Raw genomic sequence first — 24,309 nt, forward strand, 5'->3', positions numbered from 1 at the left:
AAGATTAAGGTAGTATTGTTATTTCCTTATAGTTTCTTTCCTAATCTTAGCAAGATTGTAATAAGGCAATTTGCCATAATATGGGTCGGATTTCCTAATCAGCTTAGGACAAGTTAAGGAAGTTTAGGGAAGGGAGGTCGGTTTCCTTATAGTATAAATAGGGACTTTTGTATTCAGTTTTATTCATTCAAGTTTAGAGATTAATACAAGTTTTCTTGTTGCTTATTGCTTGCGAGCTTTGAGAGTCTTATTTCTTTCTTGCGAGGGAGAGATTAGAGTGTGGTTGATCCTTGCGAGGTGAGAGTCACAAAAACCCCAGTCGTGTGTGAGTTCGAGTTCCTTGCGAGGGAGGAGAGTTTATTCACGTCATATCCTTTTAATTTTCGTTCAAAAACATATCAAAATCAAATAAAAAGTTTAACATTCCGCTGCGTATTTTACAACACGAAACGAACAGTCCAACGTACTGTTCAAAACCATAAAATCGACTAGATTTTACATCAATTTACTTCTATAATTTAAAGCGAGTAACTATTCAAAATACAATAACAGATAATTCTTATATAAACTCGTACATATTTAATAGAATTAGGAGTTGTTAATAAAGATAATACTCATCAATTATACTCCGTACATGTTTTATAATAATAATTTTACAGTTACTCACAAACAAAATTCGTACAAGGCGACATGTTATATGGAGTGTAATCAAGATTCAAAGATGTCTATTTAATATGAGCATGACATTCAACGTTTACGGTCTTCACACTTCACCCTCATCAACGACTTGCACTAGAGTCAATGCAATCCGATAAGGTTCGATTTGCAATGCGCGTTTATTTCCATTATTATTCAATAGCCAAGCCTACTAAACTACCACTTGGGTAAAAGGAGCAGGGATTACGGAGTAACTCTCTTATAAGACCTTCTCATGATAAATTATTGTGAGATTATTTAATTAGAAACCATCAAATAGGTACAAAATGATTCACAATAGGTCGCAAGAAATGACAAAATAAGTACAATAATGATGGGGTTCGCCCTAACTAGCATTTGAAAATTTCAAAAAAAAATCGTTAGAATTTTTGAATTTTTTCGATATTACCTTAATACTATTATCTCTTTGCCCTCGCTTATCTGAAATGGTGGCTACGCCACTGAATAGGTACCACCATTTACAAAATCACAAATATCATTAAAGAGGTAACAAGGGTCACATATTGACATATTATCATCTTTTTCGAGTCCATTGGAATCTATAATCAAGATTCCTTAATCTTTGTATGGACGACTTGTGATTATTCTCTTCGTCGCAGAGTGTACGAAGAAGTAAACAATTGATTAAGAAGCGTGATTCATTCTCATAAATAGAGATCAAACTCCTAATCTCAAGAGAAGATAAGCCACCACAAGTTACACTCAATTGATCGACTTCCGTATTCTTTAAGAGAGTGGCGTAGGCGCAAATAAATGCAGATGACACGGAATATTAAGCCATATACATTTATCACGAAAAATTTAACTAACTTGAAATTCACAAATATATGAGTTATCATTTTACAATAATCGAATTGTTCTATAATACGAGCGAGACCTTCTCATGCAATAACTAGTGATGGGTTTATCCACAAAGATGTTATGAATGCCACATGCTAATTTAAGCCCAAAGATTTAGCCCAACTATACATTGCTTGTTAGCTAGTTTCAGAGGAGAATGAGAAAGGAACATCTACAATTTCATCCATCTACATTTCAGAAAAAACCAAACAATCAAACATAGGTATATTATAAATCGAGTTTCAAATCCATACCACTCTGCTTTGATTCCTATTTTTATACCGATACCTAGAGGTGGCAACCGAGTCGAGTTTGGGTCGAGTCGAATCATATCGGGTTCGGGTTATATCCGGTCAACATACCATTCCGGGTGTAGTCGTTTTCGGAACGGGTCGTTTCGGGTCAAATGATGTATCGAGCGGGATCGGGTCAATATCGGTTCTAGCGATTTTATCGTATTACATCGATTTTTGACCACTAAAATTACTTTTTCAATCATTATTTGGTCTAATTACTTGATTATTAAGTGAAAGGTGTCAAACTAGATACTAAACTGCTTTCAATTTGCACATTATTAAGCGGTGATACCTTTATATGAACCAAATACCCCATTATTGTGTTGTGTGCCGACCTGTCAAAACTCGACCCGCCCGACTCGTATTTTTAGGGTTACAAACACGGTTTTTTCGACCCGTGACCCTAAATGACCCGTTATTTTAAGGTCAAGACCCGCCCGAATGGGTCAACCTGTTGAATCAAAGGTAAATCAAGAATTTTATTAAAATATTAATATTTATATATTATATTTGAAAAAATAGTTAAAAATTTATTTATTTTTCATTATTAAAAGTTATAAACACAACTAAAAAGTCAACTTTATATAACTTTTATAATACTTAATAATGAAATAATTATTAAAAAAACTTTATTTTAATAATTATGTCAATATAATTAACATAAACGTTGAATATAATTAAAATATTAATTTTAAATATGTTTTATTTTTTTTAAAAAAATTATTTTTAATTAAAAAAATCGCTTAAAAAAACGTTAGAAATTATTTCCTGACACGTATTCTGACTCTTACTAATTTCCATACACCACGTCGTGTATATGTAAATGTATGTATCAACTTCCTATAGTTTCTCCAGTAAAAATACAAATTATTATCGGAGTCTCCTTCATCATCTTCATCATGTTCATCATCTTCTCCAATTAAGAGGTTCGTTCAATTGATTGATTTGTAAGTCATTCTTGATTGTTGTAATTTGTAACTCAATTAAATTTGCCCTTTTTGCTTGTTAATCATCATCAATTTCTTCTTCTTCTTCTTCTTAATTTGATTTGTTTTTAGCAATTGATTCTTGTTCCCTCCGTCTTTAATCATTTGTTTAGCAATTCATCCTTTTTTGCTGAATCTCGTCAAAGTTGCTTGTTGTTGATTCACAACCAGCTAGGGTTTTTTCATGTCAATGATGATGTTATTTCCAGTGCTGTTTGGTAATTAGGGTTAGTTTGTCATTATCATATTCAATTGCAGATTTCCCTTTCCCAGTAAGAAATAACGAATTCGATTCGATGTTTATTTTCGGAGTTTGGATGGGGAGTTTGGACCAGAAACAGAAAAGGTGCTGTAACAATAGCAGTTTACTGCAGCCGTTTTCTGAGGATAGATTAACCCGTTTACCTGATGAGTTATTGACTCGAATTTTGTCGATGCTCCCAACCAAGGATGCTGCTGCGACCCAAGTACTATCCAAGAGAATGAGACGAGTTTTCTGTTGGATAACAAGTGTGGACTTGGATGATTCTCCTGTATCACATTGTGTAGAATATCCCCATCTGGTTGAGCGCTCCTCTCTTTTTGAGTCATTTGTCGACAATGTCCTGCATAAATTATCTCTATCTGAGCAGCCTCTTACCCGGTTTAGACTTCGTTCTGGTGGGGACAAAACCACTTTCCTTCGTTCCTGGAATAGTTGTCAGCACAGATGTGGGCCAACTTGTTTCCCCAACCTTGAACCCTCCCGTCTTTATGCGTGGATCACTTACCCGTTAGCCCATTGTGGCCTTAGGGAACTTGACCTCTCCTTTCATGTGCCCAACTTTGCTGAATTTAAGTTTCCCCCTGGACTTTTTGCCCGCCAATCGTTAGAGGTGTTGACGCTTGATTGCAATCTTGAGATTAACAGTAGCACTGAAATCCCGCCCATTTGTCTCCCTAACTTGAAAATCCTTAACCTCCATTCCTTTGTTTTTAATGACCACGACTTTGTCACTAGGATAGTTTCAAACTGCCCTGCTCTGGAAGATCTCACTATCACTTATTGTTTGTGGGAGAAGGCGGATCGTCTCGTCATTTCCTCACATTCGCTTCAGAGATTCTCCTACAGTGTTCTCAGAAAAGAAGAAGTACGAGACAAATGCAATGACCTCGTGCATATTGACACCCCTAACTTGCAGTATTTTAGATATTCCGACAATTTAGCAATTAAATATAATATAAATATGAATGCACTAGCCGAAGCTTGCATCTATGTGCCCGAACCGGAATTTTTCACTTGTGAGGCTGCTTTCCTGAACCAGCTTAGTCTTGCAAGAGCCTTGTCTAATGTTAAATATTTATCTATGTGGGGATGGTTTCCTAAGGTTTGTCTCTCCACCTTTTTCATCCTCGCTGGTTTATATGTTACACTTTTTTTTTTTCACCACATTATCTAATTTATCTGAGAGACACGTGAAAATGGTCTACATTAATTATTATATTTTAAGATCATATAAGTTTTTTTTTCCCCTGAGATTGTCTAAAAAAGTTGTACGGAAAGTAGTGTAGTTGACATTGTTTTGCCACCAAAAATCAAATGGGACAACAGAAGTGAGATAGAGAGTGTAGAGACAAGATGTTGTAAATGAACATTAGGCGTGGTACATGTTCCGCCTCAAGTTACCGGATCGAAACTGTCTTAAAATGCCTAATCACTACGTTTTTGTTTTGAAGGGTTTTTATCATGCTGCCAAGTTGAAAGATCCACTACCTATGTTTTGTAATCTAAAAACATTGAAGCTGGATGTATTTTGTGATACATGTTGTAGCGCAAGATGGGATATTGTGCTGTTATTGATCTTTCATCGTTCACCTTTGTTAGAAGAACTTGTTTTTATGGAGGTTAGTCCGTGTTTTCTTCTCCGTGCTACTCCCTCCGATTCTTTGGAAATGTGCCATTTACTTTATGCACAAGGATTAAGGCTGTGAGTCTTACCGATAAAGTAGGAGAATAATATCAACAAAAACATAATCAAAATGGAAATGTGCAATCCTAAAGAATAGGCCGAAAATGGAATATGGAGCAATTCCTAAGAATCACGGCATTATTATTTAGGAGATTGACAAAACGTTGACATTTTTGTGTCTTAAGAAAAAAATGACATTAAAGGAAAAATCTACCTGTATTACAAAATGGTGTGTTGTTTGCCGGGTTTCTTTGGTCGTGATTCCCCTACATGTTATTCGCATAAACCTAACTCTTGTTTGCAGGGTTTTTTTGAGAACTTTGACGATACATGTGGTTTGCATAAACCTAACTGTGTTGCAAAATGGTGTGTTGTTTGCAGGGCTTCTTTGGTCGTGGAACCCTTCCATGTGATTTCCATGAACAAGACAGTTCTGATGCAGCTGCACTGGAAGCTACTAGCTGGGGACTAACTCAAACAACCCCTTCATGTTGCGAATCTCATCTCAAACGAATCAGGATTTACAAATGGCGGGGGTGTGACCAAGAACTGAATATGATGAGACTACTTCTTGGTAAAGCATCTGTTTTGGAAGAGTTGGTTATATCCATGGCAAAAGGACCTGGCGAAATCCTACTTGACGCACCTAAGTTAATTCAATTTAAGAACGCACTCAAAGAGATACCCAGGGCATCCAACTCATGTTCTATAATATATTCCGATGATGACTACAACTACAACTACGCCGTTACCCCAGCGCCTAGGTGGCGCCCACAAATTGCTGGCTAAGGGGGACCTACCCTTGTGTTAGCAACACAAAGTGGCTGTTTCCGAATGACCTTGGGCCGAGAACCGCATCAAAGAACTACTACTTCACAAGAGAAAGAAGTGCAGCCAGTTTAGTGAGCCATTTTTCCATCATAATGCCGAACCAAAGAGTAGCGAGTCTTTGGCTCCATTGGAAATATGGAAACATATGATGAACCAGACTACAATTTTGATATCTTCTGTCTTTTAACTATTTATTGATACATATAGCATTATAGCGATGTGATCATGAAAACTGCTGTTCTATTATTGTTTGATGGTTCATCTTAGCTAACCCGAAATATAGTCGTGCATATGACATGTTCGATGGGGCATATCATTTATCAAGAGTCATTGAGTCAAGGATGTCAATTTAATGTGAGCATGACAGTCAACGTTTAGTGTCTGAAGCCTCAACGACTCGCTTGGAGAGTCAAGCTATGTGATAAGGTACGTTTATTTCGATATCCTCGCCTACTAGAAGGCCACAGTATCAAGATCGTCTTAAACTTAATACGGTCTACCATCTACCTCTATACTATATGGTCAGTCAATACCCGATAATTACTACTCATATATTGTAGACTTGAGACGATTTAAAAAAGAAAAAAGTAATTCATGATCATCGAGATCACGAGTGATGTATCCAGAATGTTACTGTGTAAGACTGTTTTATACTGTGAAATAAAAAGATTGTCTCCTAGAACAAAGGCTAACAACAATTCCTACATTAAATTCATATAATTTGAAAAAAAAATGTTTTTAAGATTGACAGTCATTGCTTAAGTAGCGAGTTTATCTAACAAATTCTCATTCGTGATGCGCACAAGCTTACGAGTTATGGCATCTGTCTCACAACCATTTTAAATAATAATAGAAAGGGAAGGTGGTTGTGAGATATCACAAGTATCTCTTTCGTCACAAGAAAGAATACCTTGCGAGTAACATAACTTGCCGGACCAAGAAAATGAATAGGGAACATGAACATCAAACATTTACGATTTGTATTAACCCGGTCCCATAATCACAAGTATCTCTAAACACTCTTATGTGCCAAGCTCAAATGCGGTTAGAATGTATTAACCCGGTCCCATAATCACGGACATTATTACAGATATGATGATGTTAAATCAACCATTACTTACAACAGAGAATTACAAGAAAGCCGCGGAATTATTGAGTATGCCCGTGGAAGCCCGGTTAGAGATCGTGTCAAAAAGGGTAGACATATATAGCTTCTACGCATGCATGCCCCTCATGATGTCCACCGGAAAGACTGCAAATTCAGATGAATGAACAAATTGTCATCGGTTATGAGATACACCTTTAAGCAATGAGCAACTAGCTCAAATGAGAAAATCATTGAGTCAGGGACAACAACAACAACAACAACAACAACAACAACAACAACAACAACATAAGAGCCTTAATCCCAAAATGATTTGGGGTCGGCTGACATGAATCATCCTTTAGAAACGTCCATGGGTGAACGCACACCTCAAAATCATCGAGTCAGGGACAAGTAGGAGTAAATTCATCGGAATGACGTTTAGAAGTATACCTTAGCCTTAGCTGGAGTCACTATCTTCGCACTAGTCGAGCTCCCAAAACCAAACTTCGGCCTTTTGTCTGCAGGCTTTAATATTTGGAACGAACACATCAAACTCTCATCAACACTCATCATAGCTCCAGCGTTGTCAAACTCTCCACAGTAATTAGGTGCTGAAAAGATAGTTACTAGTCTTCTACTAGCGAAAAACTCGTAACCATCCTCAACAACCTGCAAAACAGGAACTGTCTAAATGGGAAACAAAAACTATTGTATGAGATGGACGGAATGAAAAATGCCGAAAAAGATACTGACCTGATGTGCACGGCAAATAAGATCAAGGTCCAGCTTTTCAAGAGTCTCCGCAACTTTATTAGGACTGAAGGTATAAGAAACCCCTCGATCGTTCATCCCCCAACCCTGAACCTCATTACTAGGATCCGACCAAAGAAGATCACATAACAAACCACTTTCAGGGACATCAGCTGGACGATGAAGATTACGTATCTGGTCCAAGTTATGTAAGTCGGGAGAAATTCCGCCGTGCATACAGAGAATCTTATCATCAATTACAGCAGCAACAGGTAGGCAGTTAAAGCAATCTGTAAAGACTTTCCAAAGTCTAACATTAAACCTACGCTTACATTCATCGTAAAACCCGTATATACGATTTACAGATGCACATTCATGGTTACCCCTTAAAAGGAAAAAATTTTCAGGGTATTTTATTTTATATGCCAGGAGAAGACATATTGTTTCTAGACTTTGTTTTCCGCGATCAACATAATCACCTAGAAAGAGGTAATTGGATTTAGGAGGCAGCCCGCCGTAGTCAAACAGCCTTAAGAGATCTGAATACTGTCCATGAATGTCTCCTGTCAATATAAGAGATCAAACACATCAGAGATATGATACGAAACTGCTACTTTCTTCATCCCGTTTATATTGTACAATCACATTAAGCTTTCATTCACGATTAACCCACCAATCAATCCACCTTCAGATTCGCATCTAACTCATGCTATCCTTTGTTTTCCTACTTCGCATAATCACTTGAGTATGAAACACTAAAAACAATGAACTAGTCTTGGGAAGACAATACAAGAACTCGAGAATGGCACTAACTAGTGGGTGCTATAACAACCAGTTAACTCATACAAGAACTCGAGCATGGCGTTATAATCCTACAACGCGTTTGATGCAAGAGGGCATGGTTAGGCCAATCATAAAACACCATCATAGATTCAGTCATCTATGAAGCTTACTAAAGAATAAATCTTAATGGGCCTTCAGTCAAACATCTAAACAAGCAAGATGGCGGTGCCAGGATTTGAACTTAGGGGGGGCGAACGACTAATTTCATAAGGCACCCGCGAATTATTTTTTTGAAAAATTTAACTAAAACTTTCGAAAATTTCATCCGCTAGGGAGGCGATCGTCCCTGCTAGCCCCCCTAGCTCCACCACTGATTAGAACTCATAATACTACATACGTTCAGCTAATATGTCATGAGGGGTGATACTCATGATACATACGTTCCAATCCCGTTAGCATTAAAAAAAATCCCCTCCAATCCTCCTTGGCTCCTTCAGCCCTTCCACTGAAATAAAGTAGGCATAATTTCTGATCATAAAAGCTGTCTATAATCTAGCATGATTCAATCATATATTCATCGGCTATTCTTGCTTGTGACGAAAAGTGAATTGTAACATCCTACAACCACCTCCCCATTTTAACATTATTTTAACCGACTTTGAGACGTCACAAGCTTATGACGAGTCACAAATGAGAATTTGTGTATATTCATAGAAGTCTTCAATCAAGGAGTACAAATTTATGCTAGCTATAAATCCCACAAAATAAGCAAATTCTATATGAAATTCCTATCTAATTCATCAAAGTTAAACATCACAAAAAGCAATCAAACAAAAATTCAATTTAATCATACAATTAACTTGTAATCTTATTATGATAAACCAACCAAAACCCATGCCACTATCTAGTTAAAGATCAAAACTTTCACAAGTAATTAACAAAAGTCAGAAAACCCAACAAAAATTAAACAGTAATTACAACAAAAAAAATCAACTAAAAAGGGTAAAGTAGGAACAAATTACCACAAATTTTGATGGGAGCTCCAAGTTCCAAGAGATTGGGTTGCCTTAAGAAGATAACCCTTGAAAAAATACAAAGATTTCTAATTTCATTCTCAGAAATTGGAGCATATTTTCCAGGTTTACCCTTTACTTCAAGCAACCTACTAATTATACTATCAAGAACATAAGAATCCATTAATCACAATATTATTGATTATTAATTAGTGGTTAAAAACATAAAAGATTGAAACTTTAGTAAAATTTGAATAAAAATGATTAATTTTAAGTGGGTAAAAACATCAAAGATTGAAACTTTAGTATAATTATAATAATTATGATAATTTATTTAATTATAAGTGGTTGAAAACATGAAAGATTGAAACTTTAGTACAACTTCAATTATATTTTTGATTTTTGATTAATAATAAGTGGGAAAAAACATTAAAGATTGAACTTTAGTATAATTATACTATAAATGATCAATAAAGATTGAAACTTTAGTATAATTATACTAGAAATGATCAATATTGATTGTGATTTTGTGTGGAAGAATATATGCTAGCATCCAACTTTGCAAGAAACAAAAGCAAAGAAAAATTACAATTTTTAATTACAAATAAATAAATAAAGTAAATTGAGATAAATAAAGTGGGTATAAATCAAATCAAGTGGGGCAATTAAGGAATAGAATAAAAAAAAATGAAAAGTTGAGATAAATTGTTTGATGGGATGAACTTTATGCTTGAATTGAAAGTGGAGCTACGCGGTAGAGAGTGATGTATGAATGATGGAAGAGCCGTTAGTTTTGGGAAGGAAATAGAAATAGTTGACTTGAGTCACTTTTTAAAATAAAAATTAATTCTACTTTTGGATTTTATCCAAATTCTTGTTTGAGACGGGTTATTTCCATCAAAAATAATAAGAGGATTTTGAGACTATTTTAAGATTAACTATAATGGTTTAACTAGTGTTATGACTTATGGTGACATTTTTTTCCAAAAGTAGTCACATTTTGCTGTAAAATATTGTCAAAATCGGTGACTCGTCTGAAACAAGACTTACCCTTGGATTTGACTTACTCTTGGATTTATCCTTACATAGTTGTTTATGATTTTAGGAGTTCATATGTTAAATTATAAAGTTACTAGTTTGAAAGCCCGTGCGTTGCAACGGGGTAATTAACTTATTTATAATGCAAAAAAAAAAAAGATAAAGGTTTAATGTTTACATTCTATGTCTAATGATTTGTTTACATATTATTAAAATATTTCTTTCAAAAAAAAAAAAAATTAATAAATACGTGGGTTAACTCTTATTTATAATCATATAATCACCCCACCTTATACTAATCTTTCGATGTGGGACAATTCTATTATTTATAAGTAATATATTCACCAAACTTGGATTATTTTTCTGATGTGGGACAATTTTACTATTTATACGTAGTATATCATCAAACCTGCATTGTTTTACAATGTGAGACAAATAACATACTCAGAATTACACCATCTTTTTTGCACTTAGTTCAACATTCAACCAGATCCCGAATACCGAATATGGTTAATCGTTACTCATTATATCTAATAGTTATATTTAAGTTTAATAATATGATCAAGTACTCTCCATTAATATTTGTCGTTGTTTTTCTTCATTTTTTTTTATCATAATTGAGATACTGAAATTTCCCGTGGTACCCCTTAATTTTGTCAGATTTTCCATGTTACCCCTACTTTTAAGAATCTGCTTATGGTATCCTTGAAGTTCCAATTTTTTCCCATGGTACCCCTGAAGGAAATGTAGATCTATATACATACTAACATACTCATATATGTTTAAATTAATTTGTCATAAAATTAAATACGGATTTTATGCATGCAAACAATATAATAAAATAGAGAAGAAATCACCCTTACATTGTAATTTCGGTTCTTATGGGCACAAGAGAGATCACCTTTCTCTCTTGTTCTTGAGCTCTCCAAATGGAAGAACAAGGATTCAAGTATAGAATCCCTCCCAAAAGCATATACCCAAGGAATCTCTTAATAACCAATATTATTTAGATCTAGTAATAATATTGGTTTTACTATAAAATTGACACAATATAAATTGTAATTTTTGCTCTTGAATTTCGGTCAAGAGAGGAGATAAGGTGAGTTTTATTTCTCTAGATTTCACAATATGTAGAGAGTTTTAGATGAATTTTCTTACACTAGAAAATTGGATGGGAAGAATGAATGAATGATCAAAGAGAAAAGCTCACTTCTCTTTTCTTGTGGAGTGGCCGAAAATGCATTGGGTAGAATGCCCAATGCATTTCATTTTTGCTCTTCTCTAAAAGGTAGGTGTGCAAGGCTACTAATTAGATATGATAATTGTGTTTTCCACTCAAGATAAAAACACAATACATCTCTTACACTCCCTTACCATTTTCGGTTTTTAGACATAAAATGAAGAATCCATTTTATTTTTGTCATTTGTCAAATTTGTCACATGTGACATGTTACATGACATGTCACAATGTAATGTATTTTTAACATATTAAAAATCAACATACTCATAAAATATGTCATTTACAAAATCGACTAGTAATTCGTAATTACTTGTACCAAAAATGTTTCCAAATTATAAACTACAACATTCTGTATTTATAATAATTTATTCATTCCGATTCAATTGTTTCTGTAAACAATAATTTCATCCAAGTAATAAAATAATTCGATTACTTAGACCGTGTCTCATTTAATCATATTTACAATAAGATACGTAAATTATACTCACAAAATCATCCGTCAATTTTAAGCAATTTAATTAACTCGTATCGGTATACGATTAATTAAATAATCAATTAAGAGTATTTCCCTATAGGTATGACCTAAGGGGATCAATCGATCACCACCGTCGCACGACAAAAGAATGTCAAACTCTAGTCAGCCAATCATTACCGATATGTGTGGACCAGTTGACTGTAAAATATTACATCCCACATGTATTCTTAAAATGAGATTTAATAATGATATTTAAATCATATGATCGCACTATTGTTGAGGACACATTTCCCAACAACCCCCTAATATAAAGGCTGTTAAATAGACGTTAAGTTTGATGGCGTGACAATAAAATAACAATTAAAAAATAATACCCCCTTTATTGTTTTATTGGTACGGATATCTCTCTCTTTTAAATGAAAATTTAATTAACTATATCATTATAATATTGAAAATTTCTCATGGTAACCTTGAACTTTGATAGATTACACATGGTACCCCTAATTTTAAGTTTCTACAAATGGTACCCTTGTGTTCACCTTTTTCTTTCCCATATTACCATTTGACAACTTCTGTCATAATGTCATTGCTCCTATGACTTTTGACGCCTTTTTCTTTTGTTATCTATTACACAAACACTTCATCATCTAATTCTTAAATCCATATTTTATTTAATAAACTAACATTTAATATCTAAATAACAAAACACAAATAGCATGACATGCTTAATTACTCATCTAGTTACTCAAAGGAGTAACGGCGTTATGAAAAAAGTAAACACAAGGGTATTATACGTACAAACTTAAAATTAGGGATATTATGTGTAATCTAACAAAATTCGAGGGTACCATAAAAAATTTTCGTTATAATATTGACCATTTTATCGATCTTTCTCCCACCTAAAAAAATGTTACAACTTTAAAAATTTAACATTTAATTCAAGATTATGTTTAAAGTCTCTTATATAATAAGTATACTTTGAGAGATTCAATATATTTGGGGTGATACCTAAGTTCCAAGGATAAATCATATTTGTAATCACGGGATCACCTCACCTTATGATAATCTTATGATGTGGGACAATTCAACTATTTATACGTAGTATATATTTATCACACCTACATTATTTTTCAATGTGAGACGAATAACATATTTAAAAGTACACCGTATTTTTTGAACCTAATTCGACATCCAACCCGATTTAATAATAAGCAAATACTATATTATCTATTAATATTCATACGTTTGTTTTTTATTTTTTTTATTATAATTAAAATATGTGCAAATGATATGAACCTATACTCTAATGATAAATGTTTTTTTAACACAATTCTAATTATATTATTTAAACGTAGTATATTTACCACACCTACATTATTTTCAATGTGGGACATATAAAATCTATAGGTAGAAAATATAATGATATAAACTTTTAAGAGCTCTCCAAGACAATACTTAAGAGACTCAAAAGATTTTGGGTTGATGCCTGAGTTCCAAGTATGCCTCCTATTTATAATTATAGAATCACCCACCTTATACTAATCTTTCGATGTGGGACAATTCTACTATTTATATGTAGTATGTTCACCACACTACTTATTTTTCAATGTGGGACAAAACATACTAAAAAGTACACAAGTTTTCATATTAAGAAGTACATCATCTTTAATATGTGCAAATAATATGAAATTTATACTCTAATGATAACATTTTTTACCACAAAGCTAATTATATTATTTTCATAATTTTTTTAACGATTTTTTTTTGACAAATGAAATGTAAAAGTTTGATATAAAAATTGGAAATATCACTTGAATATAATTTAGGAAATATACATATTATAATAATTAAAAGATTCTCCACTTTATTTTTTACATCAAAAATTATACTTTCCTAAATTTAGTTTTGATGATGTGGACGCTCTCAGATCGCTCGAAAAAACTCTCTTTTATTTTTGGTAGCTCGGGCGAAGCCGGGCACCAATACTAGTATATATTAAATCCAGAAACCAAGGGATTTCAATGTAATTAAAAAAAGTTATACAAATTAATTATACTATATAGTTTTAAATCAATAGCACCGTGTGATGGACCCGATTAAGGGATCTCAATGCAAATATTATATAGTTTGGGTTAAAATTAAATTATATAGAAGCTTGGTAATTTTCCTAAACATGGTCAATTTCCTTAAAATAAAATAATTAATTAAGATGGTCAATTTTCTTAAAATAAAATAATTAATTAAGATGGTCATTTTCAAGGAGACTAAAAAAAAGAAGATGCCTGTAATTTTCCTAAATATTTATAGAAGATTAGAAGATGGTCAATTTTCTTGAAATAAAATAATTAGTTAGTATAAACATGCACACTTATGATATTAATTATTATCATCATAAAATCAATACTATATATATTAATTCCAGAAACCAAGACTTCAATGTAATTAAATAAATCTATAAAAAATACAAATTAATTATACTATATAGTTTTAAATCAATAGCACTGTGCGATGGACCTGAACACGGAATTTCAATATAAATATTACATAGTTTTGGTTGAAATATAAATTTAGAGAACACCGGAATATGGTGATTTTCCTTAAAATAAACATATCCCACTTATGGTATTAATTAGTATAAAGATGTTAATTATTTTAACATAAACAAATATGATATAAGTATATTATATTTTGAAAGCTATTAAAAAGTAAATAAATCAGGCTAGATTTCCAAAAAATATAATATTCCATAATTATTTCGATTTAATTAATTTAATGCATATAAGTAATATATTTAATGCATATATGTAAATCACTCATTGGATACTTAAAGAGTAAAAGTAATTATGTTAGTAGTGAAAAGAATTGTAATAACATTGGATATAGTAATATGATAATAATCACTCATTTGAATAGTCAAAATAACAATATTAGCAGCGAGCGGGAGTAGTGAAAGTAACAGAAGTAACAATGGGAGTAGTGAAATTATCAATATTAATGTACAAGTAGTGAAAGTAACAATAATTACGACGGGAGTAGTGAAAATAAAAGTAATAATAACAAATGTAATAAAAGTTAACAATTCTAAGAACAAAAGGAAGTATATATGAAAAATTAGCTAAGTAATCGATTTAAATAAAATATTAATAACGGAAGTAGTGAATTTGTCTCATAATTTATTTCATTGTAATTTTAAGATATATTCCGTATCATAGAAAAATATATTAATGATAAATTTATGAGTTATGCAACTTAAAGTAGTTTTAGTTAATTGAAAATATATTTTAATGCTAAATAGAGGTAGTCCGGGCGAAGCCGGGCACCCATACTAGTATATATAGATTATGAGTCCATTTGATTCAATAAATTATTTGCATTTAATTAATATATTTCTCACGAAAAAATAAAAATGTAAATAACTTTTTGAGTCGGTGGAATTAGCCTGCAAATTGATTTGGTAGCTCTTATACTCGTATTTTCGTTTATGAATATCTGATTTAATCTTAAACTGATTAACTGATTAGAACCTATTAAATTAAGTTAGGTTAAGGTTAGAACATTAAGCCCGACCTAATTTTCAAAACTTAAGAAAAAGATGTGTACTTGCTTATATTTATGAGTTGTTTCGTGACTAATTTTTTTTTTTTGGTATTATGTTTTAAGAATAAGTTGAGTTGTTGGGCAATGGACTTGTCTCAAATCAAGAAGGATTGTAAATTATTGCTTTCAAAACTTATACTTCGTAATCAGCATGTTTAATTTAATTACGCGTGTTTGGAGAAAAATATATTCGATGGAGAATAATGTTAGTTAATTTGTCATGCTTAGAGAAAAATATATTAGATGGAGAATAATATTAATTTATTTCTCATGCTTTTAGAGTATAGTAGATTAGTAGTATGTATCCTCTTATTAAATAGAGATTGAAATTTCCATGTGAGCAATGACGAAAAACTATAAAGATGTAAAATGAAGCCAATATCGTGTTTGTAAATGATATTTAGTTACGTATGGACATTTAGCATACCCGTAAACTTAACAAGAATATTATTTTACCGTTTCTTAGGTCACTCAGATCAACTTCATATATTCAGTTAAAACACATCTCTAATATTTGTTATTCAAAACCTCAAATGTACTGAATTATTTTAAACAAATGAAGTATCAATGCACGTATTGCGAATTTATATATCTTATTGTTACCCGTAATATCACTTCATCGAACATTTAGTATACTGTAAATCTGTAATATCATCACGACACGTGATATACCAAATACATACGGAGTAGAAGAATTTCTCCTTGTCATGGGCTCATTTCCATTGGATAAGAAGCATTTGGGCTTTAGAATTGGTCACTGGGTTGAGGCCCAACACTTCAAGTAGGTCGGCTGATCACATGTCTATTTGGGCTTTAACTGATATGTTCAAAGAAGCCACTTTAAATCCCAATTGCTATTCATCGTCGACAACATTTAACAAACTTCTCGAGTCGCCGAATAGTAAGGTCAATTTCTCGTTTTCTTTTTCTAATTCGGTTAGTTTAGCTCGGGTCATTTCAGATCAATTTAGTCTATTCATTTTATTCAATTAAGTTAATTTCAAATTAAAAAATTAGAATTTTAATCTTGTGTAATATCGTTTTATAGACAATTTTGATTCATTTTCATATGATGTCGTGAAACGTGATGTGCTATTTAAATAAAGCAAAGTAATTTACTAAATTAATCATACTTAGTAGTGTTAGAACTATAAAGTAGTAAATTATTGAGTAATCTCTCTACATTTTATTTTTATTTTTATTTTTGCGATAATAGTAATCTCTCTACATTTTATTTACTAGTAGTACTACATTGCTAAAATCCAAATAATTTTGTATGCATGCAAAAGACGAATATAAATCACAATCATAGTTGTATACACACTACACAGTTGCGGGCAGCCAAATTTCTACAAACACCATGACCACCCACGTGACCATGTCTATATCAAACCTTTGCTTTCACTTTTACGAGTACAAAAAAAAAATTTAAAAAAAAAAAAAAAAAAAAAAGTGGTAAGCTTCACTTCATGCATGCTATTTGTAGATCAAATGCAAGGCTACTTTACACTATGCCAACGTTTATTAAATTATCTACTATTTAATAAGTGTGGTGATAGGATTTGAATTCAGCGAGGCGTAAAATTTTAGCAAAAACGCAGGATAATAATGATATAAGGAAAACTCGAATAAAGTTGGAAAATGTTAACTAAATACTTTGAAACTTCTAACCGTCAGTAGTGCCGAACACATAAAGAGCATCCGCAACAATGGGGCTCCCCATATTTTCTCTTTCCTTTTCTTATTCGTCCACCTAATTTTTCACTAACTTTTTCATTTAACCTCCCCATTTCATAAGTACATCTCTGCAACAATGGGGTTCCCCATTTCAACTCCACTTTACCACTTTACTTTTTCACGTTTGTCAACGCGTGTTTTACGCGGTAAATATCGTTAGCTACGTATTTGCAAAAATTATAAAAGTTCGATATTTTTAATGTACTCGTAAAGACGAATCAAACAAGATCTCACATGAATATATTTGGTCCACTTTTTAATAGAACTTGGCCCACTTTTTCATATGAGAACCTCCCCTACAAATGGTGGAGCCTCTAATTAAGGGGAAGTGTGTGCAATAATGAGGCTCCCCATTTGAAGAGAGAGAGTACATATGGGGAGGCACCTCCCCACCTTTGCGGATGCTCTAACATCCCTGTTACCCTTAGCTCTGCCAGATTATTTAACGTTGTTTGGTGTAAAAAGAGTTCAAAGGTGGTAATACTAACGTTTTAAACTTATGTTGCGAGTATTACAACTCAGTGACTTTATAAGTTATGTAAGCTGGCATTTCTGCTACAGTTTAATTATAATAATTTTTACTTTTGTGGTGGAGCTAAGATGAGGCTAGCTAGTAGGGGCGGTCGTCCACTCGTCCCTGCTAATTATTGAAAAAATGAAGTGTATAGATAAAAATTAAGAATTTTTGTATTCACTCGATCAATTACATTGTTAATTCGCCAAACTTTGTACGATATTTTTTTTTATGAAGGGGACAAGTGAACTAAGATCGATTATGTAGGTAAGTATTTCCTCTCAGTTATTTGTTTATCTATTTTATTTTGGTATCTTAGTCAATTGTTTACCTTTCTATTTTGGAAATGCCTTGATGGGCAATTTGAGCTCCACACTCAATTTGATCCATATTTCATCACCTAATTGACCGTCTCCTCTTTTCTTGATCTTTATACGCACGAAACCAAAGGTATACAAATGACCGGGACGGAGTAAGTATATATAACTATGTACTATATAAAGAGCAAGAAAATTTAGTGAGCTAAGATTAATTAGTAGCTTATTATTCTTGAAATTAAGAAACAAAAAGTCACAAAGAGACATGCAAAGTCAAGTCTGAGTAGCCAAAGACGTAACATCATTTGACCAAAATAAGTGATCCAATTCTAAACGTAATGTTAACAATCAATTTACTGATTAAAGAAAGCAACCCTAAGATTATTTCTTAGATCATTAGTTGGCTCTTTCTTAAGGTACATATTAACATATACACTTTCAATTGTTTCACAAGATCCTTATGATTATGACCAACAACCCGAAATTTTGACATTTGTACTATTAAAATATTTTTCAAGAAATCTCGTTTCGAATCGTTGGTATCTATCTGTTTTAAGTTAAAACGGATAATAAGTGATCATTTTATGATAAAATGTTATCACCAGATTATTGTTAGAAAGTGATGACAATTTTAAATATATGTTTTTATTTCTAAATGATCAGTTTTTATTATAAAGTAGGCACATTTTTTTCCGTTTAAAGTTAAGAAAATATAAAATGAGAAATTTGTGAATAATTTTAATGTACACATCTAGTTTGGCACCCTAATTTTGGAAAATCATAATGTCCAACGTCCTTCATTTTTTTTTATTGTCTTGTACACCGTTCAATTTATATGAAAGAAATAAACGATGATAAACACTCATCTAGTCAATTATGCGGAAAAACTCGAACAAAACAACTATACATCTAGACAGTCCATAATAAGTTAATAAACACATCTTTATTTTTATGAAAGAGATAGACGATGATGAATACTTATACTCGCTATAAATTATAGTACCATGTTTTATTGTAAAATCGATTATACAAGAATTACCCTATCTACTTCGGTATGCATGCGCATTATTGCATGCGAACTATACAACGAACTATTAACGTTTTTGTCTGATTAATTCATTATTTAATTTGTCGCAATGAGTATTAGATCCTATAGATTAATTTATAGACTTTGGCAAATTAAAGATAAGATCCGTAGACCTTAGCTACGTAAAGTAAGTCGAAAATGCATAATACAAATTATAAGTTATAACTATGCAACCACATAAAAAGCGATTATTTTATAAAAAAAATGTACTCCGTAATTATTTTATGCTAAAATTATCATTTTATTATTATCAAGTGACTTTTTTTTTTTTTTTTTAAAATGGTCATTTATTAATCGTAATTAATCGTAAAATGTTTCCTTTTTATCTGTCGATTATTGCATTATATGACGGTCATCTACAATAATAAACTATGCATAAATTCAATAATGTTACTAGCTTATAGAATGGGCCATATATAATACTCCAAGTTTGAGTAAATTATGAAAATCATTATGCTTAAACAGTGCTATAAAGTTGATGATTATTGGTTGTTTGGTACCCACCATTTATCTTCAAATTATGCTCGACTTTAATCAACTTGCAACTTTTAATTTGTAGCTAAATAGTGAAACACAAAAACTCCGGAGAGACGGTCTCTCAATAGCGTTATTGAGAGACCTCTCACATGATGGGGTGGGGGACCCACTCAATTTATTTTTTCTCTATTATGTCTCCCACTAAATTAGTGGGAGACGGTCTCTCATGAAACCTGATAGTGAAAAAGAACACACACAAAAAGGATAATGCAAATACATTTTTGTATATATTCAAGTTAAAGACTTACCTCGTAAAATAAAATGTCATATATACAAAAACAGAGGTAGTATTTATTTCATTGTTCATAGTTGATTGTTATGGTCAAAGCTATTGAAATTTGACTATTCTTTTTTAGGCTGTTTAAGATAACGATTTTAATAGATGAAACATCTCAATCAAAACCTTGAGTTAATGATTAAAGCCTAACTATAATATTTATATTCTATTAGATTTTAATGCTGATAGGGTTTGAATATGAACTACCCGAAAATTTTCTACCATCAAAGATAATATAAATGAGATGAATGCACGTGATATTAGAATTTTACTCCTCCTATCCCAATCAATATTTATATTGTGTTTAGTTTTGAAGAAACTCAAACATAATATAACTATTAACTGAAAGGAAAGAAATATAATACAACATAATTGTACGTGACAGAAAATTTAGCGATTGTTTGCTTAGGTAATGTGCTGAGGTCGGGATGACAATAATCTAGTAGCATTATTTTTTTTTGGTAGGGTCGATATAAATTGACCCGACTAGATAGATAACTACAACCAAGATCACATTCACCATCGTAATCTCACTTAATTTTGCATTTACTAAAAATAGATAATAAATAATATTCCAATTAAAAAGTTTATGAAAAAATATCATTAAATTCACATAATCTAACATCAATAAATGGTACTTCCTATGTCCCAGTGAATAGTTTACATTTCCAATATTTGTGAGGAGAAAATAACGTAAATGTAAACTATTGACCGGGACGGGAAGTATTAAATTAAACTATAAACACAATAATAAAACTAATTAAATGCCTTCACTTTCCGCTAATAGTTGCTCCAAATAATCCGAACCCAAATCTTCAAAAATAAACACATTATTATTTGTGTTATTGTTTTTTCTTCTAATCTCTTTATTCATCTTACACAAATTTGACCTATTTTTCCTAATAGAAAGCCGGTTTTTCATGACCAAAACCGGAGAACACCCGTCACCAAACTTATAATCCATCTCCTTAAGCGACTCTTCAACTATCTCAACCGGAAAGTTAAGGACAGCTGTCGATCCTCTAGTCGATAACGCAGCTTGATCATAAGCCAAAGCCGCGGCTTCAGCCGTATCAAACGTTCCTAGCCATACTCTAACTCCATTTCTAGTCGAGTCTCTTATTTCCGCTGCAAATTTACCCCATGGACGTTTCCTTACTCCTCTGTACGTCCTGGTCTCAACCAGAACGTTATTACTATTACTATTACTATTACTATTCATAGTAGATGTCACTTCCTCTTCTTTAACTCGAATTGAGTTAATACTGGTCGTGGTAGTGGTAGTGGTCGTGGTATCAGGCACAGTTGCCAACATTTCGAAGAGATACATCTCTTCGGAATCATTAAAGTTAAATGGGAGACAATTTTGAAAATTAAATTGATCATCCCATGAGATCGATCCCGAGGACGATGAATCATAAAATGAAGAGGATGAGCTCATAGTATTTTTTTTTTTTTTTTTTTGGTGTGTTAGTCTAAGTTGTGTAGTTTCTGTTATAAATGTAGTATGCAAATAATGAATTTGCCTATATATATAGACGAATAAAATGGAGGGCGGTCCAAAAATAGTCATATTAAGTTAATAATAATAAATAGAGATTTGCATGAAGATGTAATAATTTAATTTGAAAGGGTCATTATCGATTATTTTGTTAGATAAAAATGTAACACGTGGGTCAAAAAAAGATTGGCGGCCAGGTCATGAGATGGCAGCTGAATAATGATAATGAATACGGAGTATGATCATATAATAACTTGTACGGATGTATAAATATATAGCTCACTTGCTCAAGTGACATCATAATAAAAAAATCTATGCAATTTATTTTGGAATTATTAAGATTTTTTTAAAATAAAAATAAAACTAATATAATAATTCACTATCGAAAAATGTTCAAATCATTAGGTTATTCTGAATATCTCTTATATTGTCAGGTTGTCAACATGAATACAATAGGTAAAAATACGTAAAAACCGTTACTATATTTTTTCTGAGATATACGACTAAATCTGGCAAGGTTGGGTTGGGTTAACTGGATCGAGTGTAGGCTAGTTAATTCGGGTGGGTCGTTTAAGGTATGCAAGAATTAGGGCTGGATCGAGTCATTTCAAATTCGGTCATTTTAAATATGTTGCTTATTATCAAGTTATTTAACGATTATGTCGATAATGCGACAATGAGCATTCTAATCTGATGGGGCATATTCTGCACCGCTGACCAAGTCAACATATTGAGCAAGGTCAAAAATATCCACAGCAAGTCAACGACTTAGACAAATAGCCAATGCGACCCATCTACTGTCGGCTGGTCTCGGCATGGCAACTCGCCAAATGACACATACCCGCGTACTCATATCCAAGACCCCTCGGCGGTGAGTCAATAGGGCCCGCCGGCCTGCCATTGGTCACTCGGCCAAGGGTAGATCAGTCTTTCCACCTGCTAGCCACTTGGCCACTTGGCCACTACGTGACAAAAGGTGAAAGTCTATAAATACTCCTCAACCTTCATTGAGGAAAGGATCCACAAAAAAATGAACCTAATAACCACTATTCATCTGGTAATATCTTCCTTATCTCTCTACATTATACTCTTAGCCAAGTAACAACAACTTACCTCTCTAAGTTAACTGACTTGAGCGTCGGAGTGAGTACGCTCGGCCAAAGCCGAGCCCTCAGTTTGTTCATCGTTTCAGGAGACCGCAAGGAGGATTCAAGCAAGGACATCATTCTACGAGCTACGAGTGGTAGCACATATCTGCTCTGGAATTAAACCCGGAACATAATCGAATTAAACGATGTCGGGTCAATTATTCATATCAATGATATTTGTGCCCTACCAAGTACACATCAACCTAGTTAATTAAATCGGGTCAATTTTATCAAGTCTATTTAAAGAAGATAACTACTTTTATAGTCATCATCTTTTTGTTGGTCTAACGGGTATCACTTGATTTACATGGACTATTATAAGTGAAAGCATGCTTTTAACTTTTAAGACCAAAAAACTAAACTCAGTCGTACGTGGAGAGATATTAATATTATTTACCTTTTTGGTCCATGAATGTTTGATATTAGTCGTCAATCCTACATTCACTGAACCATTTCATCACGCTTGCTTGTCTTTTCTGATGTTATAATTTAGGACGATACTTTTTAATTTTTATTGCATTTAATTAGTTACCTTTAGGCTTTATCTCATTTATTATTCCCGTGTTTGTTAATTTTGACCACGAACCTTAGTATATTTTACTGTATATAACTTAGATTGTTGCGTTTCAATTAGTCTTTTCTTAGACGAATATATCCTTTTTACTATTAACACGAACAAATCACATTTCATTTGCATGAATAGGACATATTTTATTTTGCTAATAACTAGACATTCTGCATTTCTATATGCTATTGTCTTATCTGTGTTATTTGAACCGTTTTAAGTTTAAAATAGATACTTCCGTCCTACTCCGTATTATTTATGTTTTGACGATTATAGAGCTAACTATATTTATATTTTCTAATTATTTATCAAAATCTTTATAGCATTAATTATTTAATTCATCGAACATGGGCGTAGTTACGTGCATGCATGGCTTAATTAGTTGTTCTGCATTGGCATAAATAATAAATTTAGATCAACAATAATCGTTGATAACACGATGGAAAGTTGTGGGAAACGATATACTCATATACCTAGGGTTTGTTTTGGTGTTGGTGGATCGAGGATATTATAGAAGAAAATCATGGACATCATTATATAATATAAATAAAAAGAAATTATCGTACATTATCGAGTTGAGTCTGGTACTAAAACTTATCCTGTTGATATTGTTAAAACTCCTAAAATATAAAGCTCGCGTGATTGAGATAGAGCCGAACTTTAACCATACATACGGATAATGATGAGACTGTTTGAACTGCCAATCTTTAAACTCTAATCGTGATACGATAAATTTAGGGCATATGAATTCAAACAAGAGTATGTATATGATAAAAGTATATAAATAAGGTGAAAAAAAAATTAATATACTAAAAATTCTGTGAGTTAGAGAGTATTTTCATTCATAAAAAAAGAGCATTTAAAAGAAAAATAAATAAAAAAAGTTAACCAAATTAAAGGACTATTTGCCGTCAAGACTTGGTCAATGACTTAATACACAGTCATAGGAAATCATGGAGTGGGCCCCTACTTATAGGGCCACGTCAACACCTTAATATGACCTACCTAGGCTATTGGCTATGGC

The 24,309-nt window shown here is 32.5% G+C and overlaps 3 protein-coding genes and 1 long non-coding RNA gene across 4 annotated transcripts; 2 read left to right on the plus strand and 2 right to left on the minus strand.

The window, feature by feature from the left end:
* Window positions 1-2,690: 2,690 nt before the first annotated feature.
* LOC141606836 (uncharacterized) lies at window positions 2,691-5,897 on the plus strand. The gene is made up of 3 exons (XR_012526843.1): window positions 2,691-2,779; window positions 4,556-4,723; window positions 5,170-5,897. It is a non-coding gene; the product is annotated as an uncharacterized LOC141606836 (long non-coding RNA).
* On the plus strand, window positions 3,054-4,376 carry LOC141606834 (F-box/LRR-repeat protein At4g14096-like). Its single transcript, XM_074426168.1, has one exon. The coding sequence runs from the start codon at window positions 3,136-3,138 to the stop codon at window positions 4,276-4,278; it is 1,143 nt and encodes a 380-aa protein (XP_074282269.1). The 5' UTR covers window positions 3,054-3,135; the 3' UTR covers window positions 4,279-4,376.
* A 680-nt stretch (window positions 5,898-6,577) lies between the features above and the next one.
* Window positions 6,578-10,038, minus strand: LOC141606835 (serine/threonine-protein phosphatase PP1 isozyme 2-like). Its single transcript, XM_074426169.1, has 4 exons — window positions 9,262-10,038; window positions 7,460-8,019; window positions 7,157-7,375; window positions 6,578-6,871 (listed from the first exon to the last, which is right to left on the minus strand). The coding sequence occupies exons 1-4, from the start codon at window positions 9,434-9,436 to the stop codon at window positions 6,851-6,853; spliced, it is 975 nt and encodes a 324-aa protein (XP_074282270.1). The 5' UTR covers window positions 9,437-10,038; the 3' UTR covers window positions 6,578-6,850.
* A 10,600-nt stretch (window positions 10,039-20,638) lies between these two features.
* Window positions 20,639-21,661, minus strand: LOC141609512 (ethylene-response factor C3-like). The gene has a single exon (XM_074428551.1). The coding sequence runs from the start codon at window positions 21,642-21,644 to the stop codon at window positions 20,832-20,834; it is 813 nt and encodes a 270-aa protein (XP_074284652.1). The 5' UTR covers window positions 21,645-21,661; the 3' UTR covers window positions 20,639-20,831.
* Window positions 21,662-24,309: the final 2,648 nt, after the last annotated feature.

Source organism: Silene latifolia, chromosome 10, assembly GCF_048544455.1.
Source record: "Silene latifolia isolate original U9 population chromosome 10, ASM4854445v1, whole genome shotgun sequence".
Taxonomy (NCBI): Eukaryota; Viridiplantae; Streptophyta; class Magnoliopsida; order Caryophyllales; family Caryophyllaceae; genus Silene; species Silene latifolia.

Bases quoted from the DNA above. Each gene is read 5' to 3' on its own strand.
- LOC141606834 (XM_074426168.1), top strand. From the start codon at position 3,136: ATGTTTATTTTCGGAGTTTGGATGGGGAGTTTGGACCAGAAACAGAAA.
- LOC141606835 (XM_074426169.1), bottom strand. From the start codon at position 9,436: ATGGATTCTTATGTTCTTGATAGTATAATTAGTAGGTTGCTTGAAGTA. The intron at 7,376-7,459 runs GTCAGTATCTTT...CCTGTTTTGCAG, and splicing joins TTATTTGCCGTGCACATCAG to GTTGTTGAGGATGGTTACGA. The intron at 6,872-7,156 runs GTATACTTCTAA...CTGAATTTGCAG, and splicing joins TGACTCCAGCTAAGGCTAAG to TCTTTCCGGTGGACATCATG.
- LOC141609512 (XM_074428551.1), bottom strand. From the start codon at position 21,644: ATGACTATTTTTGGACCGCCCTCCATTTTATTCGTCTATATATATAGG.